General features: G+C 45.6%; 1 protein-coding gene across 6 annotated transcripts in view; it reads left to right on the top strand.

Moving 5' to 3' along the window:
• The window catches only part of sestd1 (SEC14 and spectrin domains 1), a 34,623-nt gene that overhangs the window by 5,136 nt on the left and 2,211 nt on the right, over positions 1-27,276 (top strand). For 5 of the 6 annotated variants that reach the window (XM_077002322.1, XM_077002320.1, XM_077002319.1 and 2 more), the window contains 13 exons: positions 787-877; positions 3,264-3,377; positions 12,032-12,145; positions 12,664-12,785; positions 14,495-14,553; positions 16,045-16,277; positions 21,594-21,716; positions 23,140-23,334; positions 23,960-24,074; positions 24,250-24,409; positions 25,950-26,031; positions 26,190-26,312; positions 26,866-27,057. In XM_077002322.1, the coding sequence (XP_076858437.1) occupies positions 787-877; positions 3,264-3,377; positions 12,032-12,145; positions 12,664-12,785; positions 14,495-14,553; positions 16,045-16,277; positions 21,594-21,716; positions 23,140-23,334; positions 23,960-24,074; positions 24,250-24,409; positions 25,950-26,031; positions 26,190-26,312; positions 26,866-27,057 (1,723 nt within the window). The remainder of the gene's footprint in view (positions 1-786; positions 878-3,263; positions 3,378-12,031; positions 12,146-12,663; positions 12,786-14,494; positions 14,554-16,044; positions 16,278-21,593; positions 21,717-23,139; positions 23,335-23,959; positions 24,075-24,249; positions 24,410-25,949; positions 26,032-26,189; positions 26,313-26,865; positions 27,058-27,276) is intronic. The other variant, XM_077002323.1, reaches the window with a different exon arrangement.

The following is a 27,276-nucleotide window of genomic DNA, read 5'->3' as shown; positions in this document are numbered from 1 at the left end:
CCGCCCATCTTAGATTCAAGCAGAGACTCAGGCTTGTGTAAAAGCACCACGGGTGGAGACGGAGATGGAGAGTCTAGAAGCAGAAAGGGAGTCTGTACACATGGGTTGTTATTGTTATTGCCTTTAACCTAATTGTAATGCACACTGCCTTGTTCTGAAATGGAACAGGTAATAGCTGCAATTTATTATTGGCCTGACATTAAAAATGTCTATCGATTTCTAGGGATCTTTAAAAGGCTTTTTGGCTGTTTGCTTCTAGAAGGGAAATTAATGTAATGCTTTCTTTGGGGTTGGAGTGAGTCAGTCTTTGGCTGTGTGTCGTACTGAACAGTGCAGGAGGGAAAGATGCTTGCGTTGGTTTGTGTTAATGTCAGATAATGTATTGGGCCAGAGAATAGAAACCTCTTCAGTCATCAATAATGAATTGACTCTCGACTTCATTTAAGTTGATCGTCCCGATCATGGATCCTCTGAGTCTAGTGCACTGCAGTTTGAACCATGATTCCAGTCTTCGTATTTCAGTGTGTGAAGCAGGATGTCCCTTTGGTTGAGGCTGGGTCACTCCTCTGGTGTTTTTGGATTTTGGGAGTTGAGTGCTGTCTGAGAGTGTGACATGAACATGATGCCATGTGCTCCCACCTGTGTGGGGGAGGGTGTTGTGTCTGATGCAGATGCAGCTCATAAAATCTTTTTTCCTTTATGTCTGACTTGCCCCTGATCTTTTTTCTAATATGCCCCCCCCCCCCCCCCCCCCCCCCGTCCCTGTCTCTGTATCTATGTGGACAGTGAGAAGTGCAAGGCCAGAGGTTTCACAGTGATCGTAGACGGGAGGAAGTCCCAGTGGACCGTAGTGAAGACTGTGGTCCTGATGCTACAGGTAGGCAGAGAGCAACAATGTTTAACTGCAGATGTGAATTGTCACTGCCCACTGTGTCCGCACAGAACCAGGGGTCTCTTTAATGTCACTCTGGCAACCGCTTCCACGGTGATGGCTCATGGCTTCCTTTCATTTTAACCGCCTGTAAGCGTTGCTTTGCCTGAGTATTCCTCCGCACTTCCTGTTTGGCAAGAAGCAGATATCATGCTGCATGGCTTCATTTGTTGCCTTTATAGCACCGCCTGCCTCCAGCAGTTCTGAAGGCCCGCAAGATGCTTCTACTGTACTGCTGTGTAAAAGATTTTAAAATCTGGAGTTAAAACCTTTTAATTTTTTTAGGAGGACATATGTTTAAAAGATTACATCCTTGTTAATTTATGGTTTGTGAGGTTATTCTGTTAATGTACTTTTCCATCATAAACTTTAATGTTTATGTAAAGTACTCTCAGCTAAAATCTAAAGTTACATAAAAAAATAAAGTTTATGATTATTTTATTATAAAAGAATCACCAAAGTTCCTTCTGAGCCCATCTGTAGTTAAAATCGGTGGTCGAACTGATTTAAATGTCAATTGCGGATAATTGGAAAGTTCTTTTTTGTGTTTTCTTGTTTGACTACCTGTGAGCATGTAGTATATTCAGTGTTTTTATTTAGTTGATGCATTTTTAAATTAAGTTCACTGCAGATTAAACAGTCAGTAATGGTTAAATGGTGACGGAGTGTTGGTTGCGGACCACGGAAATAGAAATTTGCAGAGTTAATCAAGAATGAGATTGGGTCCGGACAGGACTGCATTCGGATCCGGACCGCGGTCCGCCTGTTAGTGACCTGTTATATAGGATTAAATTCCTTGGAACTGTGTCTTATTTTTCTGTACTGGTACGCTAATAAAGTAGTACTGGAGTGTACCAGCTCGATCCTGTCATATGTTGAGCTTTTTCCAGACCAGACCTTATAAAAGATGTTCAGTGGATTGAGAGTTGTGTTATGTCAGCGACAGTTTCTGCAGCTCAATAAGAGTATGTGGCGATAATGAGGCGTGCCTTTGTCACCAGATCTGCGCTGAATGCGGTCTTGCAACGTTCTCCACTTTTGCAAAACGCTGCTCTGAGACTTTCTCCATGATGTGTGGAGTCTGTTCATCTCCCCCTCGCGTGACGTGCGGACGCAGCTGCACTCACACTCCCTGTTTGAGTTCTGCTGGCAGTTCGTAGCTCTTTGGCTCTAGTTTTTATTTCATCTTTTCCATTATAAGTTGGAGGTAGTTTGGCGCGAGGCCCTTCTGTACTCATGCACTCTTGACAGATGTCGTCACGGTGCATCTAACCCCTGCTTAAGCCAGTAATGCAGAGAGGAGTTTTTCCGCCTCATACCTTATTAGAATTGTTGTTTACCACCTTTTTATTAGGCTGCGTCGTACAAACCTGACAGTGGCTTAAGTATTTAGAGAACAGCCCTCCTGTAGTCTTAGAGGGGTTAGATAGTCGCCCCACTGACTCGAGCTTAAGCCGCAGCAGAGCTGTAGAGAGCTCGGTGCTGAAGCACTTTGTGAAGTTGGGGGGGAGTGATGCGTAACAATCATTTTAATGAAGTTGAATGAGTTGAAACCACTGGATCGATCTTCTCCAGATTGCATAGTGGAACAGAGGAGACACAGGGGAGGATTAACACGTGTGAGCAGAAGTGATTTCTTCAACAAGCCCTCGACCTTTTCCCCAGTTCTTGGTTTTTATAGGCTGCTGCGTGGCCTGGTTCCTAGTAGCCCTTGCTGAGGAGTTATCAGGGCTGGGTGTGTGTGCTGAGCTGGGCAGATTCCCCCCCACTCCCCCAAGTCTTGCACAGAGCATTAAAAGATTGTGTCTAGCCCGCAGCGGCCATCTCTCTGTGTCTCAGCAGTAGGTGTTGAGAAGCATCCCTATGTCTGCCCTTCATGTCACAATTCAGGTCCGGATTTTCCTGATAGTGGTGGTGGTAGGGGGATTTCAGATGTTCTCAGCCTCTGTCTGGAGGAAATGATAGACCGACTTCAGGGGACAACAGTCTGAGTTCCACACTGATGGTGCTATTTACCACACCACATTTCTTCTGTTTGGATGCTCAGTTTTGTGTGCTGTTAATTAAAAGTTGGCATTGTGACGGATCACCTTATGTGCATCCTGTTATGAGTTTAATGTGGGCTTCATGCCCTGATTGCCAAATGCATTTATTGTTCAGGGAGAAGAATATAATGATAATCATTTTGAACGTGTTTCTGAATTTAATGTGTCCTCAATGTTATTGAATGCGATTTTAGCAATTATAATTTATTTTAATGTTGTATGTATTATCTGAAGTGCTGTTATGTCAAATAATTAAATTCTGCCCCACTCACCCACCCACCCACCAGAATGTCATCCCAGCTGAGGTGTCCCTGGTCTGTGTGGTGAAGCCAGATGAATTCTGGGACAAGAAGGTCACCCACTTTTGCTTCTGGAAGGAGAAAGACCGTCTCGGCTTCGAGGTGAGTGCGGGACTGTCTCCACTCTCTCCCACAGCCGTGACCTTTGCCCTGGAGGACAACGGCATGCTGGGAATCGGAGCATTCTGTCCTCGGTGATGGGAAATGCTGGGTGTGTTTTTGTTGTACAAGCTGATGTGGCATCCACCATCTGCTCATCATAGGATACTGCTCCATCAGCACCTACACCCAAACACTGCCAAGTATGCAGGTTTTCGTCCTGAAACCAGTGTCCATGAAAAGTGTGTGTGTGTGTGTGTGTGTGTGTGTGTGTGTGTGTGTGACCTTCTTTCCCCCATGTTTCATTATGTGTGTTTTGACTCTATACCGTCTGGAAATGGTGTTGCAGTGCTACAGTGCAATGTACTTGTATGAAATCACTTATGTGGACAGTTGCTGGGTGGTTTGTTAAACACTTTTATACTGAAGGAGAGTCACATACACTCAGTATCATGAGTGTGCTAGTTGTCTGCTCGGCTCGGTTGCCATGGTTTTCCTTGTGTCTTCTGCCCTTGGCGCACGCTCTTTTCCAGAGTGATTTAAATATGTAGCAGTCTGACAGTTCAAGTGCCTCTTGGGACGTGACCCCATGACCCCATGCCTAACTGGTCGTCTTTCCATCACCAGAGCAGTTGAGCCCGACTTAAAGCTCTGCTTCTGTCTGTTGGTGAACCCAAAGCTGTGTTCAGGTTTGAGAGTGGGCGGTTCTGTACAGTCCTGAACACAACAACAGGTTACTGTCTGTAACCCTCCAGAGGAATAGGTGAGGATTAAATTTCCCTCTGTTGATAAGGTGCGATGAACTCCAGCATAATAAAAAGATGCATTTCTGTTCCTAAAGGCCCAGTGATTTGCTCACTGCGTCTCGTTAACACATTGTGTAATTCTCTTATCTAACCTAATGGCTAATAGCTTCGCTTTAAAGGGCTTCTCCCTAGCAGGTTGCTGCAGTGGAAGGACACGGTGTGTGTGCACCTGTGCCTCAGTGAGCTGTTTGTGTGGGTGCAGAATGAATGGTCTCATTAGTGGGTCTGGGCGTATGGGCCCCTGACTGATTGGACACAGCCGACCTCGGCCCAGAAGGTTAGAAGGGTGCTTGTCATGTAAAATGTGAATTTACTTTTCTAATCACTTGTGGTCTTTTTGTTGCCAGTCATATTAATATAAATGGATCTCCGATGAACTCGTGGGTGTTTGTACTCTGTCGAGTTGTTGAGGGTGGTCACAGTGATGTTGCATGGTTTTATGGGTTTCTCCAAGGTGCCTTCTAGGGTCACATGGGTTGATTACATATGAGAATTATAGGCGGTTGCATAGGTATGACAGGGGTGTATATAGGCATCGTATATTACGGGCATGAGTGTCTTAAACAGTAAACATGCGGAGTTTGTGTGTACAGGTTGTGTGGTCAGCAGATTGGGTGGGCAGGGTTTCCACTCAAGCATAGCCAATAGGGAGGAGGAGTCGTTAATCTTTCTCTCTTACAACTCCGCCTCCTGTGTATGTATGAACTAATAATGTCATGTTGCCAGGCAACAGGGACGGTGTTCTGGAAGGTAGGTGATGTTTCTGAAAGCGTAGTCCACACATTGCCTTGTCTGTCATAGAAACGTGTGTGTGTGTGTGTGGGGTGTTGTTGTAACCTGAGTGTGTGTTTCTGCGCTGTGTTGTGGGCCAGCAGGCCCCTGGGGGCCCCTCTCCCCCCCAGCTGCAGGGCTGAAGCAGATGGCGTGCTGTGGGCTGAATGGGGTGTAGTGTCCTGACTGTAGGAAGTGGAGCGACCTGAATGGGAAATGCTGGCGTGAAGGCTGCTCCCGCTCTGCTAGCCTACTTAAGGGTCTGAGCGTAGAGGAGCTGATCACACATGTGCAGCAGGAGGCCCACCACCTCCTTAATAATCTCCTCACACCCCCCCAGCAGACACCAGACCTAACAAAGACACCAGAGCCTTCAACATGGGGACATGTGCACATGAAAAGCAGAAATTCCCAGTGAAACAAGTCTCTCTCTCACTCACACACACACACACACACACACCAAACTCCCAGCCATTTTAGCTGTGCATACTGCTCCCATATTGCATTTCGCAGTAGTTTTACATGTGACCCAAACTATCAAGACCTTATCAGTTGGTTCACAGATGGGTAATATATATTTTTTTCATGTCCAGCATTTTCTCATAACTGATCGCTTAATTGCTGAAGGATTTGGTAATATGTGCTTTGGTAGATGTCGGGGCCATTTTAAGTATAGGTTAACAATTAATGTCACACCTGAGTGATTTAACTCTGTTTAATAGGAAGCTGCAATGGAAGAGAGGAATTAGTGTTCACTTGTCTTTCCAACTTATTCCCCCTTTCCCTTGACCTCTCTCACTCTCTCCCTTTTTGTCGCTCGCTCGCTCGCTCTCTCTCTCTCTCTCTCCCTCTCTCTCTTCCATTCTTGGTGTGGCTACAGATACACATAATCAATCAATCAATCAATCAAATTTTATTTATATAGCGCTTTTTACAACAGTTGTTGTCACAAAGCAGCTTTACAAGTGCCGAGTCCTAGCCCCCAGTGAGCAAGCCAAAGGCGACAGTGGCAAGGAAAAACTCCCTAGTTTTTGCATGAGGAAGAAACCTTGAGAGGAACCAAGACTCAGGGGGGGAACCCATCCTCCTCTGGCCGACACCGGTCACCATGACAACAACAACAATATAGACAGAATGTAGACAGAATGTAAAAGATGCAATAATGTCAATTTAGACCGAAAAATATGTAATAATGTCCATCATGGTGTAGGCATCCGGTTAGGCAGGAGGTGGCTGGCCAGGATGGATCACTTGTCTCTCCTCATCTCATTATTCCTCAAGCAGGCGGGCAGCCATGTGGAGAAATGAAACAGGGAAAATTAGCTCTGTATGAGGACATATACAGGACAGGTAAAATTATAAACATTTCTGGAGTGTGGCAGCAACTCCGGCACTAAGTTAAATTATTACAGCCTAGCTAAAAAAAGGCAGAACCAGAAGGTAACATAGGCTTGGGGGCATTCTGAGACAATGGCATCCATCCACTGCACTGTCAACAAACTTGAGTGACCACGAGCAGTGACAGGATGACAGCGCCAGTACCCCAGTCTACCATAAAACCCTTCGTCTATGAACCCCTGGATCTGTACCTTTATCTAAGGGGGATATTAATTATCAAACGCTAGACTAAATAAGTGGGTTTTCAACCTAGATTTAAAGATTGTGACTGTGTCAGAGTCCCGGACACATTTAGGAAGATTATTCCAAAGCTGGGGGGCCTTATAAGAAAAGGCTCTTCCCCCTGCTGTTACCTTGTTAATTTGTGGAACTAATAACAGACCAGCACCCTGTGATCTTAGTTGACGTGGGGGTTCATAGTAGGAAATAAGTTCCTGGAGGTATTCAGGAGCAAGCCCGTGTAGTGCTTTATATGCTAATAATAGAATTTTAAAATCAATACGAAATTTAACTGGGAGCCAATGCAGGGCTGATAGGACTGGTCTAATATGCTGAAATTTTCTAGTTCTGGTCAGAACTCTAGCTGCGGCATTTTGAACTACTTGAAGTTTATTTAGAATCCTATTTGAACATCCTGACAGTAGTGAATTGCAGTAGTCTAGTCTAGAGCTAACAAAGGCGTGCACCAATTTTTCTGCATCATCCTGTGATAATGCATTTCTTAATTTGGCAATGTTGCGGAGATGTAGAAAAGCTATCCTAGTAGTATTATCTATATATTTATCAAATGATAGGTCGGAGTCGAGTATGACGCCTAGGTTTTTGGCTACTGTGCCAGGTGTAATGGGATAGTCTGCAAGATTAAGCATTAAATTTGGAATTTTCTGTCTTGCGACCTTAGGGCCCACAAGGAGAACTTCTGTTTTGTCCTCATTTAATTGTAGGAAGTTTAGAGACATCCAGCATTTAATATCTCTTACACAGGCCTCAATTTTTCCTAAACTGAGTTTGTCATCGGGTTTGGCTGATATGTAAAGTTGAGTGTCATCCGCATAGCAGTGAAAATTGACACCATGTTTGTTTATAACTGTGCCCAATGGTAGCATATATAATGTAAATAATAGTGGTCCTAAGATGGAGCCTTGCGGGACCCCATATTTAACCATTGTACGTTTGGATGAAATATTATTGAGCTCTACAAACTGATAGCGATTTGTTAAGTAAGACTGAAACCATGAAAGGGCTGTGCCGGAGACTCCAACCCAGCGTTCTAACCTTTCTAGCAAGATCCTATGATCAATTGTGTAGAAAGCTGCACTAAGATCAAGGAGCACTAACAGTGATACATAGCCTTGATCTGATGCAAGGAGGAGATCATTTGTTACTTTAACTAATGCTGTTTCAGTACTGTGATGGGGCCTAAAACCAGATTGGAACTTTTCAAATGTGTTATTCCTATGCAGATATAGGCATAATTGCTGGGCAACAGCTTTTTCTATGATCTTAGATATAAATGATGTGTTTGAAATGGGTCTATAATTAGATAGCACAGTCGGATCAAGATTTGGTTTCTTGATCAGAGGTTTGATAATTGCTAATTTACATGATTTGGGCATGTGACCTATTGTAATGGATGAGTTAACTATAGTTAGAAGAGGTTCAGTTACAGCTGGTAATACCTCTTTTAATAACTTTGAGGGAACTGAGTCTAATGTGCAGGTAGTACAATTTAAGGAAGAAATTATTTTCTCTAATTCTGATTTTGGGAGTGGATGAAAAGCATCAAGTTTTTCTCCCGGTATGTAATTTAAATCAATATCAACCAAACCAGATGACATACCAGTTGTATTGCTAATAAAGGGTTTTATATTTTGTCTAATATTCTCTATTTTATTATCAAAGAAATCTATAAATACATTACTAGTGAGGTTTACTGGAATCTGAGGTTCTGTGCCTGCTTGATTTTTTGTAAGTTTAGAAATAGTATTAAAAAGAAATCTAGGATTGTTTTTATTTTTCTCTATCAGTGAGGCTAAGTATGCTGAGCGTGCTTTAGTGAGTGCCCGTTTGTAGTCAATAATGCTATCTTTCCAGGCACAGTGGAATACTTCCAATTTAGTAGATCGCCATTTCCGCTCTAATTTACGTGCTATTTGTTTTAAGTTTCTAGTTTGGTCGGTGTACCATGGGGTGAGCTTTTTGGATCTAGCTTTTTTATATTTTAGTGGAGCTACTATATCTAGAGCTGATCTGCAGGTATTCTCTAAGTAGTCGGTTAGACTATCTAACTCTCCTGGATCGGATGGCGAGTGGGCTAAAGCAGTTAAGTCAGGGAGGGTTTCAATAAACCGTGCTGCTGTTGATGAATTTATTGAGCGCTTTAGACACTGCCGAGGAGACGGGCGGGTATTTAAGATCTCCCACTGGAATAATGATCCTACTCTCCAACCTTGTTATACATTGTATTGTGATCCTACGATCACCTTGTTACAATATATAACAGTATCAATAGAAACCTGGTTACAATAGAAATAATAAAATCATTTTGTTGCAGATTGAGACAGATCCTTGAACCTCAAGCGCTGAATGATGAGCGTTCAGTACTGACTGACTCCACTACCAGGAGCTACGTACTGTTTTGATGAGCGTTCAGTACTGACTGACTCCACTACCAGGAGCTACGTACTGTTTTGATGAGCGTTCAGTACTGACTGACTCCCCTACCAGGAGCTACATACTGTTTTGATGAGCGTTCAGTACTGACTGACTCCACTACCAGGAGCTACATACTGTTTTGTTTGGCTCTTTGAGTAGTTGTGATGTTTTTTCTGAATTTCGTTTAGGTTGTAGCATGACCGTTATAAATGACACTGATCTATGATTCATATGCAAGCATTACTGCACAGTACTCTCTGCATTACTACAGTAGTCTACAGTACTGGTCAGTACTCCACAGCATTGAACAGTACTCTACATTACTACAGTACCTCAGTACTCTACTACAGTACTCTACATTACTACAGTACTCTACAGTCTCCTCATGTTGCTTTTAGCAGTACTTGCTCTCAGCAGCTGGTGTATGCAGGTAAAACAAAGTCAGCCACGTTCACCTCGTTAGCGACCGAGTGGCTTTGATCTGAGCAGAACGCGTGAGATCCTCTGACTACCCGTGTGACACTGTTCACGTTCACCAACCTTCACCACTCCTAGCAGCACTCAGGGTCGCAGGAGCTGAGGATAACTGGAGGGTTACCATGGTTACAGCAGAAGCAGCTTGATTAAACCACCTGTCTTTATCTGTCTGTCTGTCTCTCTCTGTCTATCTCTCCTTATCTCTTCCTCCCTCTCAAACCTGTGCTTGTAGATAATCTTTTGACAGAAGCAGATAATAGGATATAAGAAGTGTGATTCCTGTCTGAACGTTTCAGTCTGTTTCCGTAACCGAGTCCACGCCTCCTCAGAGGTGCAGACGTTTCCTCCAAGATCCTCCCTATAGAGCCCGTAAGTCTCTTGGATGAAGCTGTGAAATGAGCCCAGTCTTGGTGTTGAGCAGCAACACTTCACCGACTGACCCCAGAGTCACAGCTGTCCGAGCAGCTGAGTCCCCACAGGGGGCCCACTGTCTCCAAACAGCACGAGTGGGGGGAAAATATTATTACTACCGATATCCCTACGCCTCTGCCATTGTGTGTCTGTGGCCAGACTGCAGAGTGGATCCTGTTTCCTGTGATGTCCTGTCCCCATGTCACAAATGTTGACTCAGCTGAGCATATCACACACACACACCAGTGGGGAACCGTCAGGGCCCTCTACGCCCTCTCAGAGGGCCTAAAATATTCTTAAGCATTATATATATAATTATCCAATTTTATTTTATCTACTTACAGCTTGACATTCGACATCTAAACAATTACAAAAATATAAGCAAATAAAATATTCACCCGTGTCTATTCAATCTGTGTTGGAAGGTGAGGGGTTAAGTGGAAGCCTGTGAGCCTGTGTCTCCCCCTATCAGGACTGTGATGCCCTCTGTTCGTTTACAGAGGGCCTGGCAGTTATAATTCAGCGCAATACCAGTTTCAAATGACAGCAAAATTGACCAATCATATCTTCTCTCTTAGTGGGCGGGCTTAACTGTATGATAATTTCCGCCCGCTGTGGCGACGCTAGCTGTCGTTAGCACCACCGCTAGCTAGTTTCGATTAATCCCTTTGACGTCCTCGTGCGCGTTGTTTACATATTCCGCTTCCGAGAACCACGGAGCTGTGAACCTTATTTTGTTTGGAAACTTATTTTGCTTAAGACGTTATCTAGTACAGATATTATTGTTTATTGCGTTTTTAAAGCTGTACTGTCGTCTCAGTTTTTCTTTATTGCAGTTTATTAAGAAAGGAAAAAAAAAATAATCGGGGGGGGGGGGGTGTAGCGGGCCCAGGTTTAAAGGTCACGGTTCGCTACTGACACACACACACACACACACACGGGTCGAGTGTCGGGGTGATCTGGATAAATGGTTTACTATGAGTGCAGGAGTATGTCTGGTGACCGTACATGGCGCTACAGACACACACACGGCGTGTGGGGCGGATGGGTTTGAACCATGCTGCTCGGTTCAGTGCCTCAGCTGTGTTTATGTCCACATCTGCACTCAGTGCCTCTTGTGTGCCTAATGACATCACTGGCATTTCCTGCAGACCGGTGTCTCTGACCTAGGTAGAGGTTGTCTCACCTACAGTCTCTGTCCCCTCACCCACATCAGTTCTTCCCAGATGATCAGCCTTGGTTGGCATTTTGTCGAGGTCAAGGAACACACCCCCCCCCCCCCCCTTCCCGAGCATGGACTGATCACACCACACTGAACTCACAGTTGGTGATCATTGAAGGGTGTGGAGTTTTAATCAGTGGCACTCATGAATAAACCACTTGATGGGTCCCTTGTGCATATTAACTAAAGTCTAAGCAAATTAAGTGTATTATAAGTATTATAAGGTTTAAATAGTAGAGCACAACCTCTATGTATTCTTTTTCTCTGCCATATATTTCATTATGCATACATTTTGAGCAAAAGATTAAAATCCTTTTTTTTGCTCTTTTTAGGGCTGTGTAGTTAGATCTTTTGTTACTTGATTACAGATATTGTCCCAAATCTGAAGATTTCTGCTGATCATACTCACAGCATCTGGGTGGTGATCACGGGATATTAATCCGAGTTTGTTTTTGCAATGAAAGGACTACACCGTGATGGAATTGTTATTGCCATTATCGGGGTGAACATGGCTGACGGGTTAACAGCAGTGTTGTCACCACCAGTGCTCATCCCTCGCTCCCGGTGTCTCTGAGCTCCCGGTGTCTCTGAGCAGACCTGTGTCTCTGAGCAGACCTGTGTCTCTGAGCAGACCTGTGTCTCTGAGCAGACCTGTGTCTCTGAGCTCCCTGTGTCTCTGAGCTCCCGGTGTCTCTGAGCTCCCGGTGTCTCTGAGCTCCCGGTGTCTCTGAGCTCCCGGTGTCTCTGAACTCCCGGTGTCTCTGAACTCCCGGTGTCTCTGAACTCCCGGTGTCTCTGAACTCCCGGTGTCTCTGAACTCCCGGTGTCTCTGAGCAGACCTGTGTCTCTGAGCAGACCTGTGTCTCTGAGCTCCCGGTGTCTCTGAGCAGACCTGTGTGTGTTTCCTTGATCTTCAGGTGATCCTGGTCTCCGCTAACAAGCTGACCCGCTACATCGAGCCTTGCCAGCTGACGGACGAGTTCGGGGGCAGCCTGCAGTACGACCACACGGACTGGCTGAGCAAGAGACTGGTGAGAGACGGCACACGTGCACGAGGACAAACTCGCACAGCAACGTTTCGTTGCAGCTGGACAATGAGGACCTTTGGTCTAACAGGCTTTAGTTTAGCATAATGCTGAAGCTAAGCCTAGAAAATCAGTAAATGATAATGTTCATCTGATGCGTGGTGAATCGGCTCTGTACACAAACCTCTGGACCACATTACTGATTCTGACATGTCACAGGTGCCCACTATAAACGCCAGGTGCCCTGCTTCAAAAAACAGCTAAAAAAAACAACTAAAAAAATATTGATTGGGGTCTTCATGGAATTAGATATTCCATCTTGGATATATTACTGTCAGATATATATTCTTTTGTCCATTTTATTTATTTCTAACAGTTGTAATTTTATTATGTATGCATGAAATGTGCTATGTAAATTAAAAGAATAATAATAGTAGTAGTAATAGTTATATTAGATGTTTTGAAACGGCATTTTTCATAAGAATCGTAATTGGGCAGCATGTTAATCACGACCTTTTGTTCAGGTCTTTGAAAAATTCACCAAGGAGTCCACATCACTGCTGGACGAGCTTGCGGTCATTAATGAGAAGGAGAAGGCCAGCCAGGAGAAGACCAGCCAGGAGAAAACTAGCCAGGAGAAAACCAGGTCCGTCACAGCTGGTTATCTCACAGCTGATCTAATGCTCTCTCAGTTCTTTCTTATCAAACTATATTAACTGTTCATGAAGTCATTCGCCCCCACATTTCTGTGGTGATTTGGCTTTATTATGGACTGGCTTCAAGTAGAACCAATGTAGCATTTGAGTCTTTAAAAAATATATTTTTGAATAATAATAATTATTATTTATTAATTGTGAGACAAGTAATGCCCACTGCCACCCACTTTTATTACTGTAATGTTCAAGAAAGCTTACCTATAGAATAACTCACTGTACTCAACCAAAGAGTTACTAGTACAGTGATGATGATGACGATGATGTGACACCTGTTGAATCCTTTTCAGTTATACCACGCATGTTCAGTGTTTCCAGTTATACCACGCATGTTCAGTGTTTCCAGTTATACCACGCATGTTCAGTGTTTCCAGTTATACCACGCATGTTCAGTGTTTCCAGTTATACCACGCATGTTCAGTGTTTCCAGTTATACCACGCATGTTCAGTGTTTCCAGTTATACCACGCATGTTCAGTGTTTCCAGTTATACCACGCATGTTCAGTGTTTCCAGTTATACCACGCATGTTCAGTGTTTCCAGTTATACCACGCATGTTCAGTGTTTCCAGTTATACCACGCATGTTCAGTGTTTCCAGTTATACCACGCATGTTCAGTGTTTCCAGTTATACCACGCATGTTCAGTGTTTCCAGTTATACCACGCATGTTCAGTGTTTCCAGTTATACCACGCATGTTCAGTGTTTCCAGTTATACCACGCATGTTCAGTGTTTCCAGTTATACCACGCATGTTCAGTGTTTCCAGTTATACCACGCATGTTCAGTGTTTCCAGTTATACCACGCATGTTCAGTGTTTTCAGTTATACCACGCATGTTCAGTGTTTCCAGTTATAAAACGCATGTTCAGTGTTTTCAGTTATACCACGCATGTTCAGTGTTTCCAGTTATACCACGCATGTTCAGTGTTTCCAGTTATACCACGCATGTTCAGTGTTTTCTTTGCTGAATGCCAATTTTGCCAGAATAAAATTTGTTAGGCAGCAGTTTAGATAAGATTACAACAACTTATGCAACTTGAAGCGCGTCAAGTTTTTCCTACCAGAACAGCTCAGTGTCCAGGGCAGGTAATTCTAGAACAGCTCAGTGTCCAGGGCAGGTAATTCTAGAACAGCTCAGTGTCCAGGGCAGGTCCTTCCAGAACAGCTCAGTGTCCAGGGCAGGTCCTTCCAGAACAGCTCAGTGTCCAGGGCAGGTCCTTCCAGAACAGCTCAGTGTCCAGGGCAGGTAATTCTAGAACAGCTCAGTGTCCAGGGCAGGTCCTTCCAGAACAGCTCAGTGTCCAGGGCAGGTCCTTCTAGAGTGAGCTTTGGAGTTGTGAGTAGCTATGTGGTGAGTAGCTGTGTTCTGAATTCCCATCTCCAAGTGAACATGTCAGAATAACCGATTTGTGGTTTGCTAGTGTTCGGCCTTGCCTGGTTAGTCTCTCCATACTAAACGCCTTCTGGGCAGATTCTCAGTTTTACGCACTGATGTGTGCTCTGTCAAAGCAGAGGCACCTTCTGCTGCCCCAACCTACGGTTCTTTTACCCTGGCCATCCTTCGGAGTGCACCGAACCGTTCTGTACCCCAAACAGCCTTTGGACTGTACCAAAACAAAAGAGTTCTTTGTTTTTACTCCAGCAGGCCTGCGGACAGCAACATCTTGCCGTCGTTTGACCCAGAAACTGTTCTCCAAACCGGTAAGCAGCTGGCTCTTCCTTTTGACCTGTGATACTTTAACAAAATAAAAGGCTCACAAAAATAGGAAACAAAATTTAAGGGGAAGAGTGTGGTGGGAAGAGAGACCCATCTGAGTAGAAATAAAGAATTTCTCTGGTCAGAATTGCCATGATGATATAGTGACTTAAGCTGGGAGGTTTTTTGAGGGGGTTGTTTTTTTTTTGGATTTTTTTTTTTTGGAATTTTTTTAACCTCAAATTCTGAGGTTGTGGGTGTGGTGTGAGGCAGTTTCTCCATGTGTGCAGCATAACTGGAGGTTGTTCAGGAGGGGGTGGGCTGCCAGCTCTTTTACAGCACTGCTGTTGGAGGACACGGCTGGAGCCACTGTAGGACACGTCACTGTAGGACACGGCGCTGTAGGACGCGTCACTGTAGGACACTTTGTCTTCTGGCCCACCTCTCCGTGTGCTCTGTGACACACTCCACTAAACAGACTCATTGTCTGCTCACATGAGTCTCGCTCCGTGCCAAGGTCTTACATCACAAATGCTAAAGAGGATCTGAGGTGTGTGTGTGTGTACTGTGTTGGGCTGTGTGTGCGCATGTTAGGCTGTGTGTGTGTGTTAGGTTTCTGAGTGTGGCTCCAAGGACTTTCAGATGTCATTTGTCAGCTTGTGAAGTAAAGGTTCTCTCTCTCTCTCTCTCTCTCCTCTCTCCTCTCTCTCCTCTCTCTCTCTCTCTCTCTCTCTCTCTCTCTCTCTCTCTCTCTCTCTCTCTCTCTCTCTCTCTCTCTCTCTCTCTCTCTCTCTCTCTCTCTCTCTCTCTCTCTCTCTCTCTCTCTCTCTCTCTCTCTCTCTCTCTCTCTCTCTCTCTCTCTCTCTCTCTCTCTCTCCTTCCCTGCCAGTTCAAGGTGCTTTATTAGATAATATAAAGCATTTGTTTTCCCAATTTCTGTGTGCATATGTGTGTGTATATATCTCACGGCGACATCATTCACTGTCCCTCTTACGATGGCCTTCGAGCTCTTACTGTGCTGGTAGTTTCCAGCTCTTCTGTGTTCCCCTAACTGAGCTGATCATTTCTGAGTAGTTCAGAGGCTGTTAAATCTGCAATATTTGCCGTTCTTTACAAATCTCCTTGAATTTTGAGCGTTCTGGTTGGAAATCCAGCTCTGTTTCGCTTTCTTCGCACTGTTGCCAAACTCTTTGCTCTCTTGCCAGCCAAGATTTGTTCACGGCTGAATAGATCTCTAATCCTGCCCTGTGTGTACTGGTTGTGCTGTGTCTGGGAACTTTTAGGATTTGTTTACAAACTTGGCATCCAAGGACTCAGTTGGATGTTTGACCCATTTGTCAAATTCTTGATTTGTAACTCCACACTTTGCTGCCACATAAGGCCGTGAGCCCTCAACTTATTCAGATAACATTATTATAATTTTTACTACTAGTCAAAGTCTTATTTGAAATGTCATTTTATCACACAAAGTTTATGCTCCTTTATGTCTCTCTCAGGTCATGAGCTGCTGTCGGAGTTGCAGCAGAGGCGTTTTAATGGCTCAGAGGGTGGAGGAGGAGGTGGAGGTGGGGTCACGGCCTGGTCGCCCATGGACGACGAGCTGCTGGCTCAGCCCCAGGTGATGAAGCTCCTGGACTCTCTGCGGGAGCAGTACACCAGGTACCAGGAGGTGTGTCGGCAGCGGAGCCGCCGCTCCCAGCTGGAGGAGATCCAGGCCAAGGTCATGCAGGTCAGCACCTACCCAGGATGCACCCCTCCATTTTGGGGTGGTCTTTTTAGAGCAGGGGTGCCCACACCTTTTCAGCTTGCGAGCTACTTATAAGATGACCAACTCAAAATGATCTACTTAAAATAAAAATGCTAAACAAATGTATTTCTTCTATATTATCATTATTGAAGTTATTATTACTATTGAATAATGTGTATTCTTTCTTTCCTTTTCCTTTTTTCCTTTTAGGATAAAGTATTTTATTTATTTTTATTTATATTTATAAAGTATTTTAAAGAATCGCTAATTGTAGCGATAATTGTAACTGTATTCTTCGATAGCTCAAATGCCTCTTTTATCATCTCTCCATCTAGGAAGCACTTCTTGTGCTTAACAGTTAAGTTACTCACCCGAAATGATCCTTGAACAGTCCGAAAATGCCGCTCCACATTTTTGGTTTTAGGCTTCTTACTCGGACCAGCTACAGCGCTCATTTTTTTACCCTTTGTTGTAATTAGTTTAAATAACTTGGAGGCTAGCTATGCAGCAAGGTATCTGAACAAGTTGGCGTGGTTTAACGCGCATGCGTAGGTGGTCAGAAGTTCAGACGTCAGATTGGCTACCCTGTTTGTCAATCAAAAGACAACGGTCAGTGCAGATGGATGATAGCCTGTCATTCATCCCTAACATTTTAATGTCATGCGATCTACCCTCACTTCCTTCACGATCGACCAGTAGATCGCGATCGACGTATTGGGTACCCCTGTTCTAGAGGGTCACAGCACTTTTGTCTGGTTCTGGTTCTATAAGCCGTTCTGTACCTGGTAACGAGCTGCTCGGCGGAGGCAGACTGCAGTCTTGCCCTCAGCTGGGAAGTAGCACTTCTCCCCGGCACTTCATAGCTATCGGGCACACGTGCTATAGTGTTTACGGCACACGTGCTATAGTGTTTACGGCACACGTGCTATAGTGTTTACGGCACACGTGCTATAGTGTTTACGGCACACGTGCTATAGTGTTTACGGCACACGTGCTATAGTGTTTACAGCACACGTGCTATAGTGTTTACAGCACACACCGCTACCGCAGAGCTCCTGGCTATTACAGACAGTTTCATTATAGACATTATAGACACAGTTTCATTATAGACTAGGACGTGTAAAACGGACCCAACTCAGCAGATCGGCAGGTAGCTGCTGCAGGTCTGTAAGTAAAAAAAAAAATCACTGACTGTGCAGAGTAAGAGCTCCAATGCTCATGGCTGCCCCCTATGGGGAGGAGGAGTGTTTGTGCCACGTGGTCTGCTGCGCGAGCAGAGTGAGTCTCGGTCTGTCGCAGGTATCATCAGAATGAGGACTGTAGCTGTAGACCTCATAGAAGGTTTTTGTTGAAGTGTTTCACAGTGGCTGATTATGGATGGCCAAATCCTTTCAAAGCTTCATTCAATAGTTTAAGAGCACATCGGTTGATTTCCCAGATGATTTGTGAGATAATTGAATAGGAACCGTGCTGGACTCTGTGCTGGACTCTGCTGTGGGGAATGTTTGGGTCTCTGTTGGATGCAGCCACACATGAATGGGAGGTGCCTGGCCATGTTTCTCAGAGTTGTGTTTCTGTAGTTCTCGTGCGTTTCTCTGGGCTGCTCTGTTGTGATGGTGAAAGCCAAGCAGAGAGAGCCAGCGTGTGGAAGATGAAGCTGTGTTTTAACACGTCTCCTTCGGCACAGGGAGAGAACTCTTGAGTCATTCCTCCAGTGAATGCTGTTAAATTACATGTTTTTGTGGGGATGTTTGCTTAACATCTGTGTGTGTGTGTGTGTGTGTGTGTGTGTGTGTGTGTAGGTGTAGGTTTGTGCTGGAGGTGTGTGTGCATGCTTGTGGTCATAGACATAGTGTGTGTGTATTCAGAGCTCAGTGAGTCAGAAAAACCCAATTCCTGTTTTACAAACTATTTTTTGTTCTGCAGCACACATGACAGTTATAATAGTATTACTCTTTTCTCAGAACCAGATAATTTATGTTTCCACTGGGCTCAGTGTGCTGGTTATAATACTTATTGCTCTTTTCAGTTTAGTTGCTTTCTTTTACAAGGCAAATGGTCCTTCTCTGATTTGGTATTCTGTCTCAGGCTGTGTAGCTATAAATCACGACCCTGCAGAAGATGAGCTTACTTGATAGTTACTTTAACATTGGTTAACCACTCAGGATTATGGTCTCGCAGTAGGTCTAAGCAGTTTAATGGAGTGTAGACCATCACAATTTCACTAGTACCCTGAGAGATGAAAGATCGTCTTCTGTTTCATTTATTTACTAATTTTTTACATTGTTATCCACTCATGTCGTTGAGGGTACGATATATCTCTGACAGTATTGGAGAGGGAGGTATTAAAGCGTCGGTGAGGACTTTTATGGTGTGTTTGGAGGAGCTAACAGGAGACAGAACGTATCGGTACAGGTGTGAGAGGGAGCTGTTTTGGGCTTTAGCTTCTCAGGGTGAAAAAAAAAGCTTTTAAGGACACTTGTGTCAGAGTAAATGGAATGTCTGTTGCCATGGTGATGAAGAAGCATGCCTGTCTATAAGTGAGTGGTGTGTGTGTGTGTCCGTGTGAGCCTGTGTGTGCATTTGTCTCTGTGTGTGTGTGTGTGTGTGTGGGTATGCCTGCATGTGAGAGAGTGTGTGTGTGTGTGTGTGCATTGCACGTGTGTGCGTGTGCATGCATGCGCATTTGAGCATGCTGTTGCCTTATGCAGCTGTAGGAGTGGTTTGATGGTGAGTCGGTGGGAGTGGTTTGGCGGTGGTGAGTTTGTGGGAGTGGTTTGGCGGTGGTGAGTGGGTGGGAGTGGTTTGGCGGTGGTGAGTGGGTGGGAGTGGTTTGGCGATGGTGAGTGGGTGGGAGTGGTTTGGCGGTGGTGAGTCGTTGGGAGTGGTTTGGCGGTGGTGAGTGGGTGGGAGTGGTTTGGCGGTGGTGAGTGGGTGGGAGTGGTTTGGCGGTGGTGAGTCGGTGGGAGTGGTTTGGCGGTGGTGAGTGGGTGGGAGTGGTTTGGCGGTGGTGAGTGGGTGGGAGATGGTTTGGCGGTAGTGAGTGGGTGGGAGTGGTTTGGCTGTGGTGAGTGGGTGGGAGTGGTTTGGCGGTGGTGAGTGGGTGGGAGTGGTTTGGCGGTGGTGAGTGGGTGGGAGTGGTTTGGCGGTGGTGAGTGGGTGGGAGTGGTTTGGCGGTGGTGAGTGGGTGGGAGTGGTTTGGCGGGTGGGAGTGGTTTGGCGGTGGTGAGTCGGTGGGAGTGGTTTGGCGGTGGTGAGTCGGTGGGAGTGGTTTGGCGGTGGTGAGTGGGTGGGAGTGGTTTGGCGGTGGTGAGTCGGTGGGAGTGGTTTGGCGGTGGTGAGTCGGTGGGAGTGGTTTGGCGGTGGTGAGTGGGTGGGAGTGGTTTGGCGGTGGTGAGTGGGTGGGAGTGGTTTGGCGGTGGTGAGTGGGTGGGAGTGGTTTGGCGGTGGTGAGTGGGTGGGAGTGGTTTGGCGGTGGTGAGTGGGTGGGAGTGGTTTGGCGGTGGTGAGTGGGTGGGAGTGGTTTGGCGGTGGTGAGTGGGTGGGAGTGGTTTGGCGGGTGGGAGTGGTTTGGCGGTGGTGAGTCGGTGGGAGTGGTTTGGCGGTGGTGAGTCGGTGGGAGTGGTTTGGCGGTGGTGAGTGGGTGGGAGTGGTTTGGCGGTGGTGAGTCGGTGGGAGTGGTTTGGCGGTGGTGAGTCGGTGGGAGTGGTTTGGCGGTGGTGAGTCGGTGGGAGTGGTTTGGCGGTGGTGAGTGGGTGGGAGTGGTTTGGCGGTGGTGAGTGGGTGGGAGTGGTTTGGCGGTGGTGAGTGGGTGGGAGTGGTTTGATGGCCTCATTCCTGCAGTGATCAGACGTTCTCCTGTCTCCTCCAGCAGCAGTATCTCCCCCTGCAGAGTCCTCACACTTCCCAGAGCTTCAGTCATTAAACCCCTGCAGTGAGCCCTCACACTTCCCAAAGCTTCAGTCATTAAACCCCTGCAGTGAGCCCTCGAGTGCAGTGGGGTCGTCGCACAGAGACACACGTGTAGATGTCGTCTCTGGAAGAGCGACTCGTGAGGCAGTGTCTGAACCTGGCCTCGTCAGCCCTGGAAACATCTCACAAACTCATTTATTTATGCAGAGCTGATCCAGTTTCACTGTCTGAGCTCCATGTTTAACTGGTCTCTGGCATCATTTGAAATTTGATTGGTTCTGTTTTGTATTTTTGTTTCTTGTTTTTTCTAATGCCGGAAAACTGATATCTAAACAGATTTGGATCCCGCATCCCCTCAGTCATTAGATAATCAAATTTTCCTTAATTTCTTCCTGATTTAATAGTTTTTTGTTGAAGGTCTGCTGGGTGCTCTGAGGGGGTGTTTGTGTACTGGCAGGCCCTATTGTGTGTGGGTGTCTGGTTGTGTTTTTCTGGTGCTGTACTTTTTAGGGAGTTATTATGTATAGTTTTAGCTCCACCACGACCACCACCAAAAGCTTTAAATGAATTAAATCTTTAAGAAATACAGACTCACATTACAGCCAAGCAGATCATAGTTGGCTGCTAAAACAAGATTATCAGTCTAGAATAAAGTATTCATGGCATTACTGGCTAGCTCTGTGCCTCATTATTTACACTGGCAAGAATTGGCACTGGAAAACTATTGTTTTTCTATAAAGCATTATTTTAAGGATTTTTGAAGGTCTCTGCCTTTTAGTAATTCCAATACCTATTTGGCCGCATTTTGGCCGCATGTCACCAAGCGACGCATGACTAGAATGATTACTATACCACAGTCAGCCGTTTGATTGGCCGCCACCCGGCAAGATTAACGTCTCATTTGCATAGGGTTGAAAATTTCATCTTTTTCTCTACCCACACTCTCCGCCTCCGTTGCCACTGGGCACTGTTTGCGGCTTGCATAGCAACGGGACGGGAAGCAAAATGAGCCCCGTGTACTCTGCTCCGGTGGAAATGCCATGTTAGTGACAGGTGACCGCAGCACCATTGGGAAAGTCTCTAATAGCAGTGGTTCTGATTGGCTGAGATTGAAGGTGCGATTTGTGAGCTGAGCTGCCTCATTTTCCCGATGGTATAAACCGCCCAAGAAGCAATGACGACATCATCATCATCTTCGTCATCGTCATCATCATTGTCTTGTTCCTACGTGAAGAGAATACGATGGAGGAGCGGAGCTACTGTTAATATTGTACAGTTCCCATTATTGTTATAATAAAACAATAAAACAACAATATGTGGAATCGTGTGTGTGTGTGTGTGTGTGTGTGTGTGTGTGTGTGTGTGTGTGTGTGTGTGTGTGTGCAGGTTGTGAACTGGCTGGAGGGTCCAGGCACGGAGCAGCTCCGCACACAGTGGGGGATTGGTGACTCCATACGGGCTTCTCAGGCCCTGCAGCTGAAACACGAGGAGATTGAGAGCCAGCACAGTGTAAGAAAAACAATAGAACTCAACATCAACGTGTGTGTGTGCATGTGCGTGTGTGTGCATATGGAGACTTGGAGAGACCGGGTCTTATACTCCTTATGAAAATTCAATCCTGGGAGTTTTCTGCCAACAGTCTGGAACGGTTGGCCTTTCACTGCTGAGGCCGACATCACAGAGCAGTGCCTCATTTCAAACTTTCATTGCTTTATTAATAAAATGACAGCAGCAAAAGATTTGTTGGGTCTCAGCAGCCAGAGAGGAAGCACTTACTGTAGTGTAGAGACACTGCATATTAATTCACAGCGACTTTATGTGGTAATGACAACAGTTTAATTGTAGATCATGGTCTATTTGTTGGAGCTGGGAGTGGAATATCAGGGCAGTATTGATCGATGAGCCCAGACGACATCCACTATTACGCCTCCGTATGCCCTGTCATCCCATTAGAATGACTACTAGCACCCTGAGAGGATTTTTGTGTTTCCGACGGAGGGTGTTCAGGGTCTTCTGCAGGGTGTGTTCTGTGTTACACTTCAGCAGCTCAAAGAAAGTCGCAGCTAATGCACTCAGCAGTGCTTTTGGAGAGCAGAGTGTTAACTAGCCTGTGTGGTTCAGGCTCCTCCAGCTGTTTTAGCTCACTGTGCAAGGAAAATGCCAACAGCTATAGAACCCCTCCTCTCATCTCTGAATACTACATCCACTCAGCACGGGGGAGGACAAAGACCTGCTTCATCGCCTTGGCCATAGTGGGTCACATAGCACAGTGCCTTATCATTCGTGTCTGGCAGCAGGTGGCGCTATTGCAGTTTTTAAGCAAAAAAAATAAACCCCCAACAAACATCTTAATGCAAAGTCTTACAAAACAAAATACAGATTCGTGTATGTTTGTATTTTTGCTGTGCCGTGCTTGCAGGCTTGTGTAAATGGCGTTGATGATGGTGAAGTGTGAGCTTGGGCTGATGTGTCTGGTGCCTGGTCTCGGCCCGGCCCGGTTCGTATCAGGTTTGCGTGTGGCTGATTCCTAGCGAGCGTTTGCAGTACTTTTGGGGTTCTGCAGACTCATGGTCATTGCACACTGATGGGCTGTTGAATGATTTATAGCATTGAGCAATGATGGTCATGGCAGTGGTGGATTGTATAATGCCTGTCTGAGACTTTCTGACTCAGAAAACGCTTTACAAGTGTAATAACACTCCTGATCCCAGCAAACCGGCAGTCATCGATTCTGTTCTGGGAAACGTTTTTGTGTGCGGTGTGTTTATATACATGTAATATCTGCCATATTTTATGATCCATGAGTAAATCTCCATGCCGATGCTGCAGAATCTCATCCACGCGTTTGTGAAAGCATGTGCTTACACAGCGGGACTCGTGTCTGATCTCGCGCCTGGTCTCGTGTCTGATCTCGCGTCTGATCTCGATGCAGGAGTGGTTTGCTGTGTACGTGGAGCTGAATCAACAGATGGCGGCGCTGTTGAGCGCCGGAGACGAGGAGGACCTGGCGGAGCTGAGGACTCTCCAGCAGCAGCTGAGTGACGTGTGCTACAGACAGGCCAGCCAGCTCGAGTCCCGCCAGAACGTCCTGCAGTCCGCCCACGACTTCCACAACACCGCCCAGGACGTGAGTCCTCCGGCCCGCACCCCCCACGCTTTACCGCCGCACACACAGCCGATACCGTCCCGCTCCAGTTCAGAAAAATGACGCCTCGTTGCACTACCACTAAAGACAGGGATGTCAGGATTATTATTTAGCTAAAATGATTTGATTGTAAGTCATAAAATAATTTCAGGACAAACGTGCATCATGCGTTATGGACATAAAGCCAGCTGGAGAGGAAACCGGTGTGTGAACTGGGTCTTTACAAACTAGAGTTTTGTTTGGTTAGCACTGATCTGAAGGTCTGGACAGGAGCCATTTGATATTGTTTTAGGCTTTTCAATTGATTTGGACGTCTCACTAGAGATTGCGGTACCTTCAATTTCGATGGGTTAGCGTTAAATCATAGTAGAAGAAAAGGAGCTAGCCTGTAATTCATCTGTCTGGGGAGAAGAGCTGCTGCTGCCCGTCATGGGCCGCTGCCCTGTGTCGGTTCAGCCATCGTCCGCTGTACCACACCTCCTCCTGGCAGAGGCGTGATCCGGGCCGGTCCAGAACCTCCCAGCCCCATCTGTGCTGAATGGGGATTGTGAATGCAGAGGTGATCTATCGTCGGTGTGCTAATTCTGCGATGTCATCGTTTTTCCAGCTGTCCCAACAGCTGGACGGGCTTCTGGGCATGCTCTGTGCGGACGTCGCTCCTGCCGATGGAGCTGCCATCCAGCAAACGCTGAAACATCTAGAGGAGAAACTGAAGAGTGTGGGTAAGGATATCATCATCATCATCATCTTTGTCTTCAACTACACAGGGCTCATTTCTAGGGGTTCCCTTTACCTTTCTCTAAGTCTATGGGGCTTTGCCTCCTGTGTGTGTGTGTGCGTGCGCGTATGCATGTGTGTGTGTGTGTGTGTGTGTGTGTGTGTGTGTGTGTCTCCCAGAAGGAGCACTGCAGGTTCTCAGGGAGAAGGGTCAGGCCCTGTTGGACCAGATGTCTAGCCAGTCGTCCTGGTTTTACGGGAAAGACGTGCCGGTGGAGAACAAGGAGAACGTGGACCACGTCCACAGTGTGATGGAGGACATGCAGCTACGGAAGCAGAGGTTGGAGCCGCCTCTCTCCCCTCTGCTCTGGTGGTGTCAGCACAGGGTCACCACACCATCCCTTTACCCATCAGCACCAGTGTCAGGAGGACCACACACATCCTCTCACCTCACACACGCTGCTGTGAATCAACGCTGACGCTCACTACTTTTGTTATGTGTGTTTTATGTAAACGAGGACCACACTGGGAAAAAGCTTGAGGTCTTTATTGTGTTTTAATCCTCAGTGATTTGAAGTGTATTTAATGGCTGCTGTCCAGTGTTAATCATAATATAAATTAATTTATTCATAGCATAGGTAATTTGTGATGGTGAAGGTTTATAATTAATGTTGACAGTTTTTGCTGTAAATCTAGACTTCTGAAAATCCACTTAATGTTCTATGTAGCTCTAACCTTCAAAACGTACAGATCATTGGTTTATAATGTATAAGTATAGAAGTCTAGATCAGTGGTACAGTACAGTGATCTCTTCTGTTTGGTGGTTTTGTAACGTCTTGCTACCGTAGCACCAGCTGGTGGTGCAAACACGCGTGTGGATTATCAGGTTTTTACTTGGTGCTTTTTAGGCTTTATTGCAGACCTCACTGACACACTGTTAATACTTCTGTAATATTTAACTTCAGGCACTTCCAGGCTCAGTTGGTCTAACCCAGCTGTTAATTACCCCCTTTAGGACTGTTTAGTACTGTCAGGGGGCACTCGTGGTATAAGGGCATAATGGTTGTGGGTTTAAAGGTATGATGACGCGCTTGGTTTCAAACATGCAGGGACGGGATGTTTCTTTTTATCGTTGTGCGAATCAGGTGGTTGTTTTTCTGAGGATATGGTGTCTTTTTAAAGGTGTGCAGATGTGATATTGGTTTTTAAAGGTGTGCAGATGTGATATTGGTTTTTAAAGGTGTGCAGGTGTGATATTTGTTTTTAAAGGTGTGCAGGTGTGACATTTGTTTTTAAAGGTGTGCAGATATGGTGTTTGTTCTTAAAGTTGTGAGGACGTGCTATTTATTTTTGAAGTAAGGATTTTTTAGAGGATTTTTAACAATAAGGGTGTGGTGTTTATTTTTAAAGATAAGAGGATGTGGTGTTTGTTTTTAATGATTAGAGGGTGTAGTGTTTGGTTTTTAAAGATTAGATGATGTGGTGTTTGTTTTTTAACGGTAAGAGGATGTGGTGTTTGTTTTTAATGATTAGAGGGTGTAGTGTTTGGTTTTTAAAGATTAGATGATGTGGTGTTTGTTTTTTAACGGTAAGAGGATGTGGTGTTTGTTTTTAATGATTAGAGGGTGTAGTGTTTGGTTTTTAAAGATTAGATGATGTGGTGTTTGTTTTTTAACGGTAAGAGGATGTGGTGTTTGTTTTTAATGATTAGAGGGTGTAGTGTTTGGTTTTTAAAGATTAGATGATGTGGTGTTTGTTTTTTAACGGTAAGAGGATGTGGTGTTTGTTTTTAATGATTCGAGGGTGTGGTGTTTGTTTTTAAGATTAGAGGATGTGGTGTTTGTTTTCCAGCTGTAAGGACATGGTGCTTGTTTTTTAAGGTGCGAGGACATGGTGGATGTTCGACGGCTGAAGATGCTACAGATGGTGCAGCTCTTCAAGTGTGAGGAGGACGCCTCACAGGTGGGTGGGCCTCACTAACTCTGACTGCCTTAGTAAATCTATTTTATGCCTCTAGTTCATTATCAACTAAATCATGCTGAAGGTCATCAGATAAAGTCTGAATGGCCATAAATGGTGAGTGAAGTGTAGCTGGTGCGTAACGGATTCATCTCCAACAGGCCGTTGAGTGGCTCAGTGAACTGCTGGACGCACTGCTGAAGACCCACGTCAGGCTTGGCGACGACGCACAGGAAACCAAAGTCCTTCTGGAGAAACACAGGAAGTTTGTGGATGTGGCACAGGTAACAACAAGTGGACCCATATTAGATATTTTCCAGCCTCTGTAAATAAATGGTGCAGCCGTCACAGACTACAACTATGATCAAGTATAGTCTTTGAAAATGGCTCTTAGCTGGGGTCCAATTAAGAGATTGTTTGGAGCAGTAGTCCCTATCAGCCAGATGGCTAGAGTTATTATTAGCTGCTATTTTCATATGTGACAAATGTTTTGTATCTAATGGCACTACCATTACAGATTCTTCATTATAAAGCCATCCCTTAATCAGAAATACTGCTTTATGTAATTTAACGCTAATTAGTGCCAGATAGAATTATATCTATAAGGTCATGCCTAAATAATGTTTGTCAAGTGCCTTGCTTGTGTGAAATATTTCTTTGTAAATGGCTGTTGGGCAAAGGCGTATAACTCGGACCAAATGGCATGACATCCACTAGCTCTCTGCCTTCACTGAGCAAGAGTCTGTAGTTACCCCCGTCCTGTCTGTAGTTACCCCCGTCCTGTCTGTAGTTACCCCCGTCCTATCTGTAGTTAACCCCCTGCTGTGTCTGTCTCAGAGCACGTATGACTACGGCAGGCAGCTGCTGCAGGCGACGGTGGTGCTGTGTCAGTCTCTCCGCTGCACCACGCGCTCCTCTGGGGACACGCTGCCTCGTCTCAACCGCGTGTGGAAGCAGTTCACCGTCACCGCCGACGAGAGGCAGCAGCGTCTGGAGATGGCCAACGCATTCCACGCGGCCGCACAGAGGGTGAGAGCCGCACGTCAGCGTGTGCACGTGTGATTACTGCTGAGTAAAGACATGAATGGTGCAACTCCACAGATGCACTCCTGTCTCCTGTCCCTCTTCTCCAGTTCACCCGTGTTTATTTTGTTTGTATTGTCACTTTACAATCTCTGGCTTCTTTGGAAAAACAAGGATGCGAATTCAGGTCAACTAATGTTCCCCACAAACACCACTATTGTGGTG

The sequence above is a fragment of the Brachyhypopomus gauderio genome, chromosome 4 (genome assembly GCF_052324685.1).
Source record: "Brachyhypopomus gauderio isolate BG-103 chromosome 4, BGAUD_0.2, whole genome shotgun sequence".
NCBI classification, from domain to species: Eukaryota; Metazoa; Chordata; class Actinopteri; order Gymnotiformes; family Hypopomidae; genus Brachyhypopomus; species Brachyhypopomus gauderio.
This window is presented reverse-complemented; position numbering and strand designations above follow the sequence as displayed.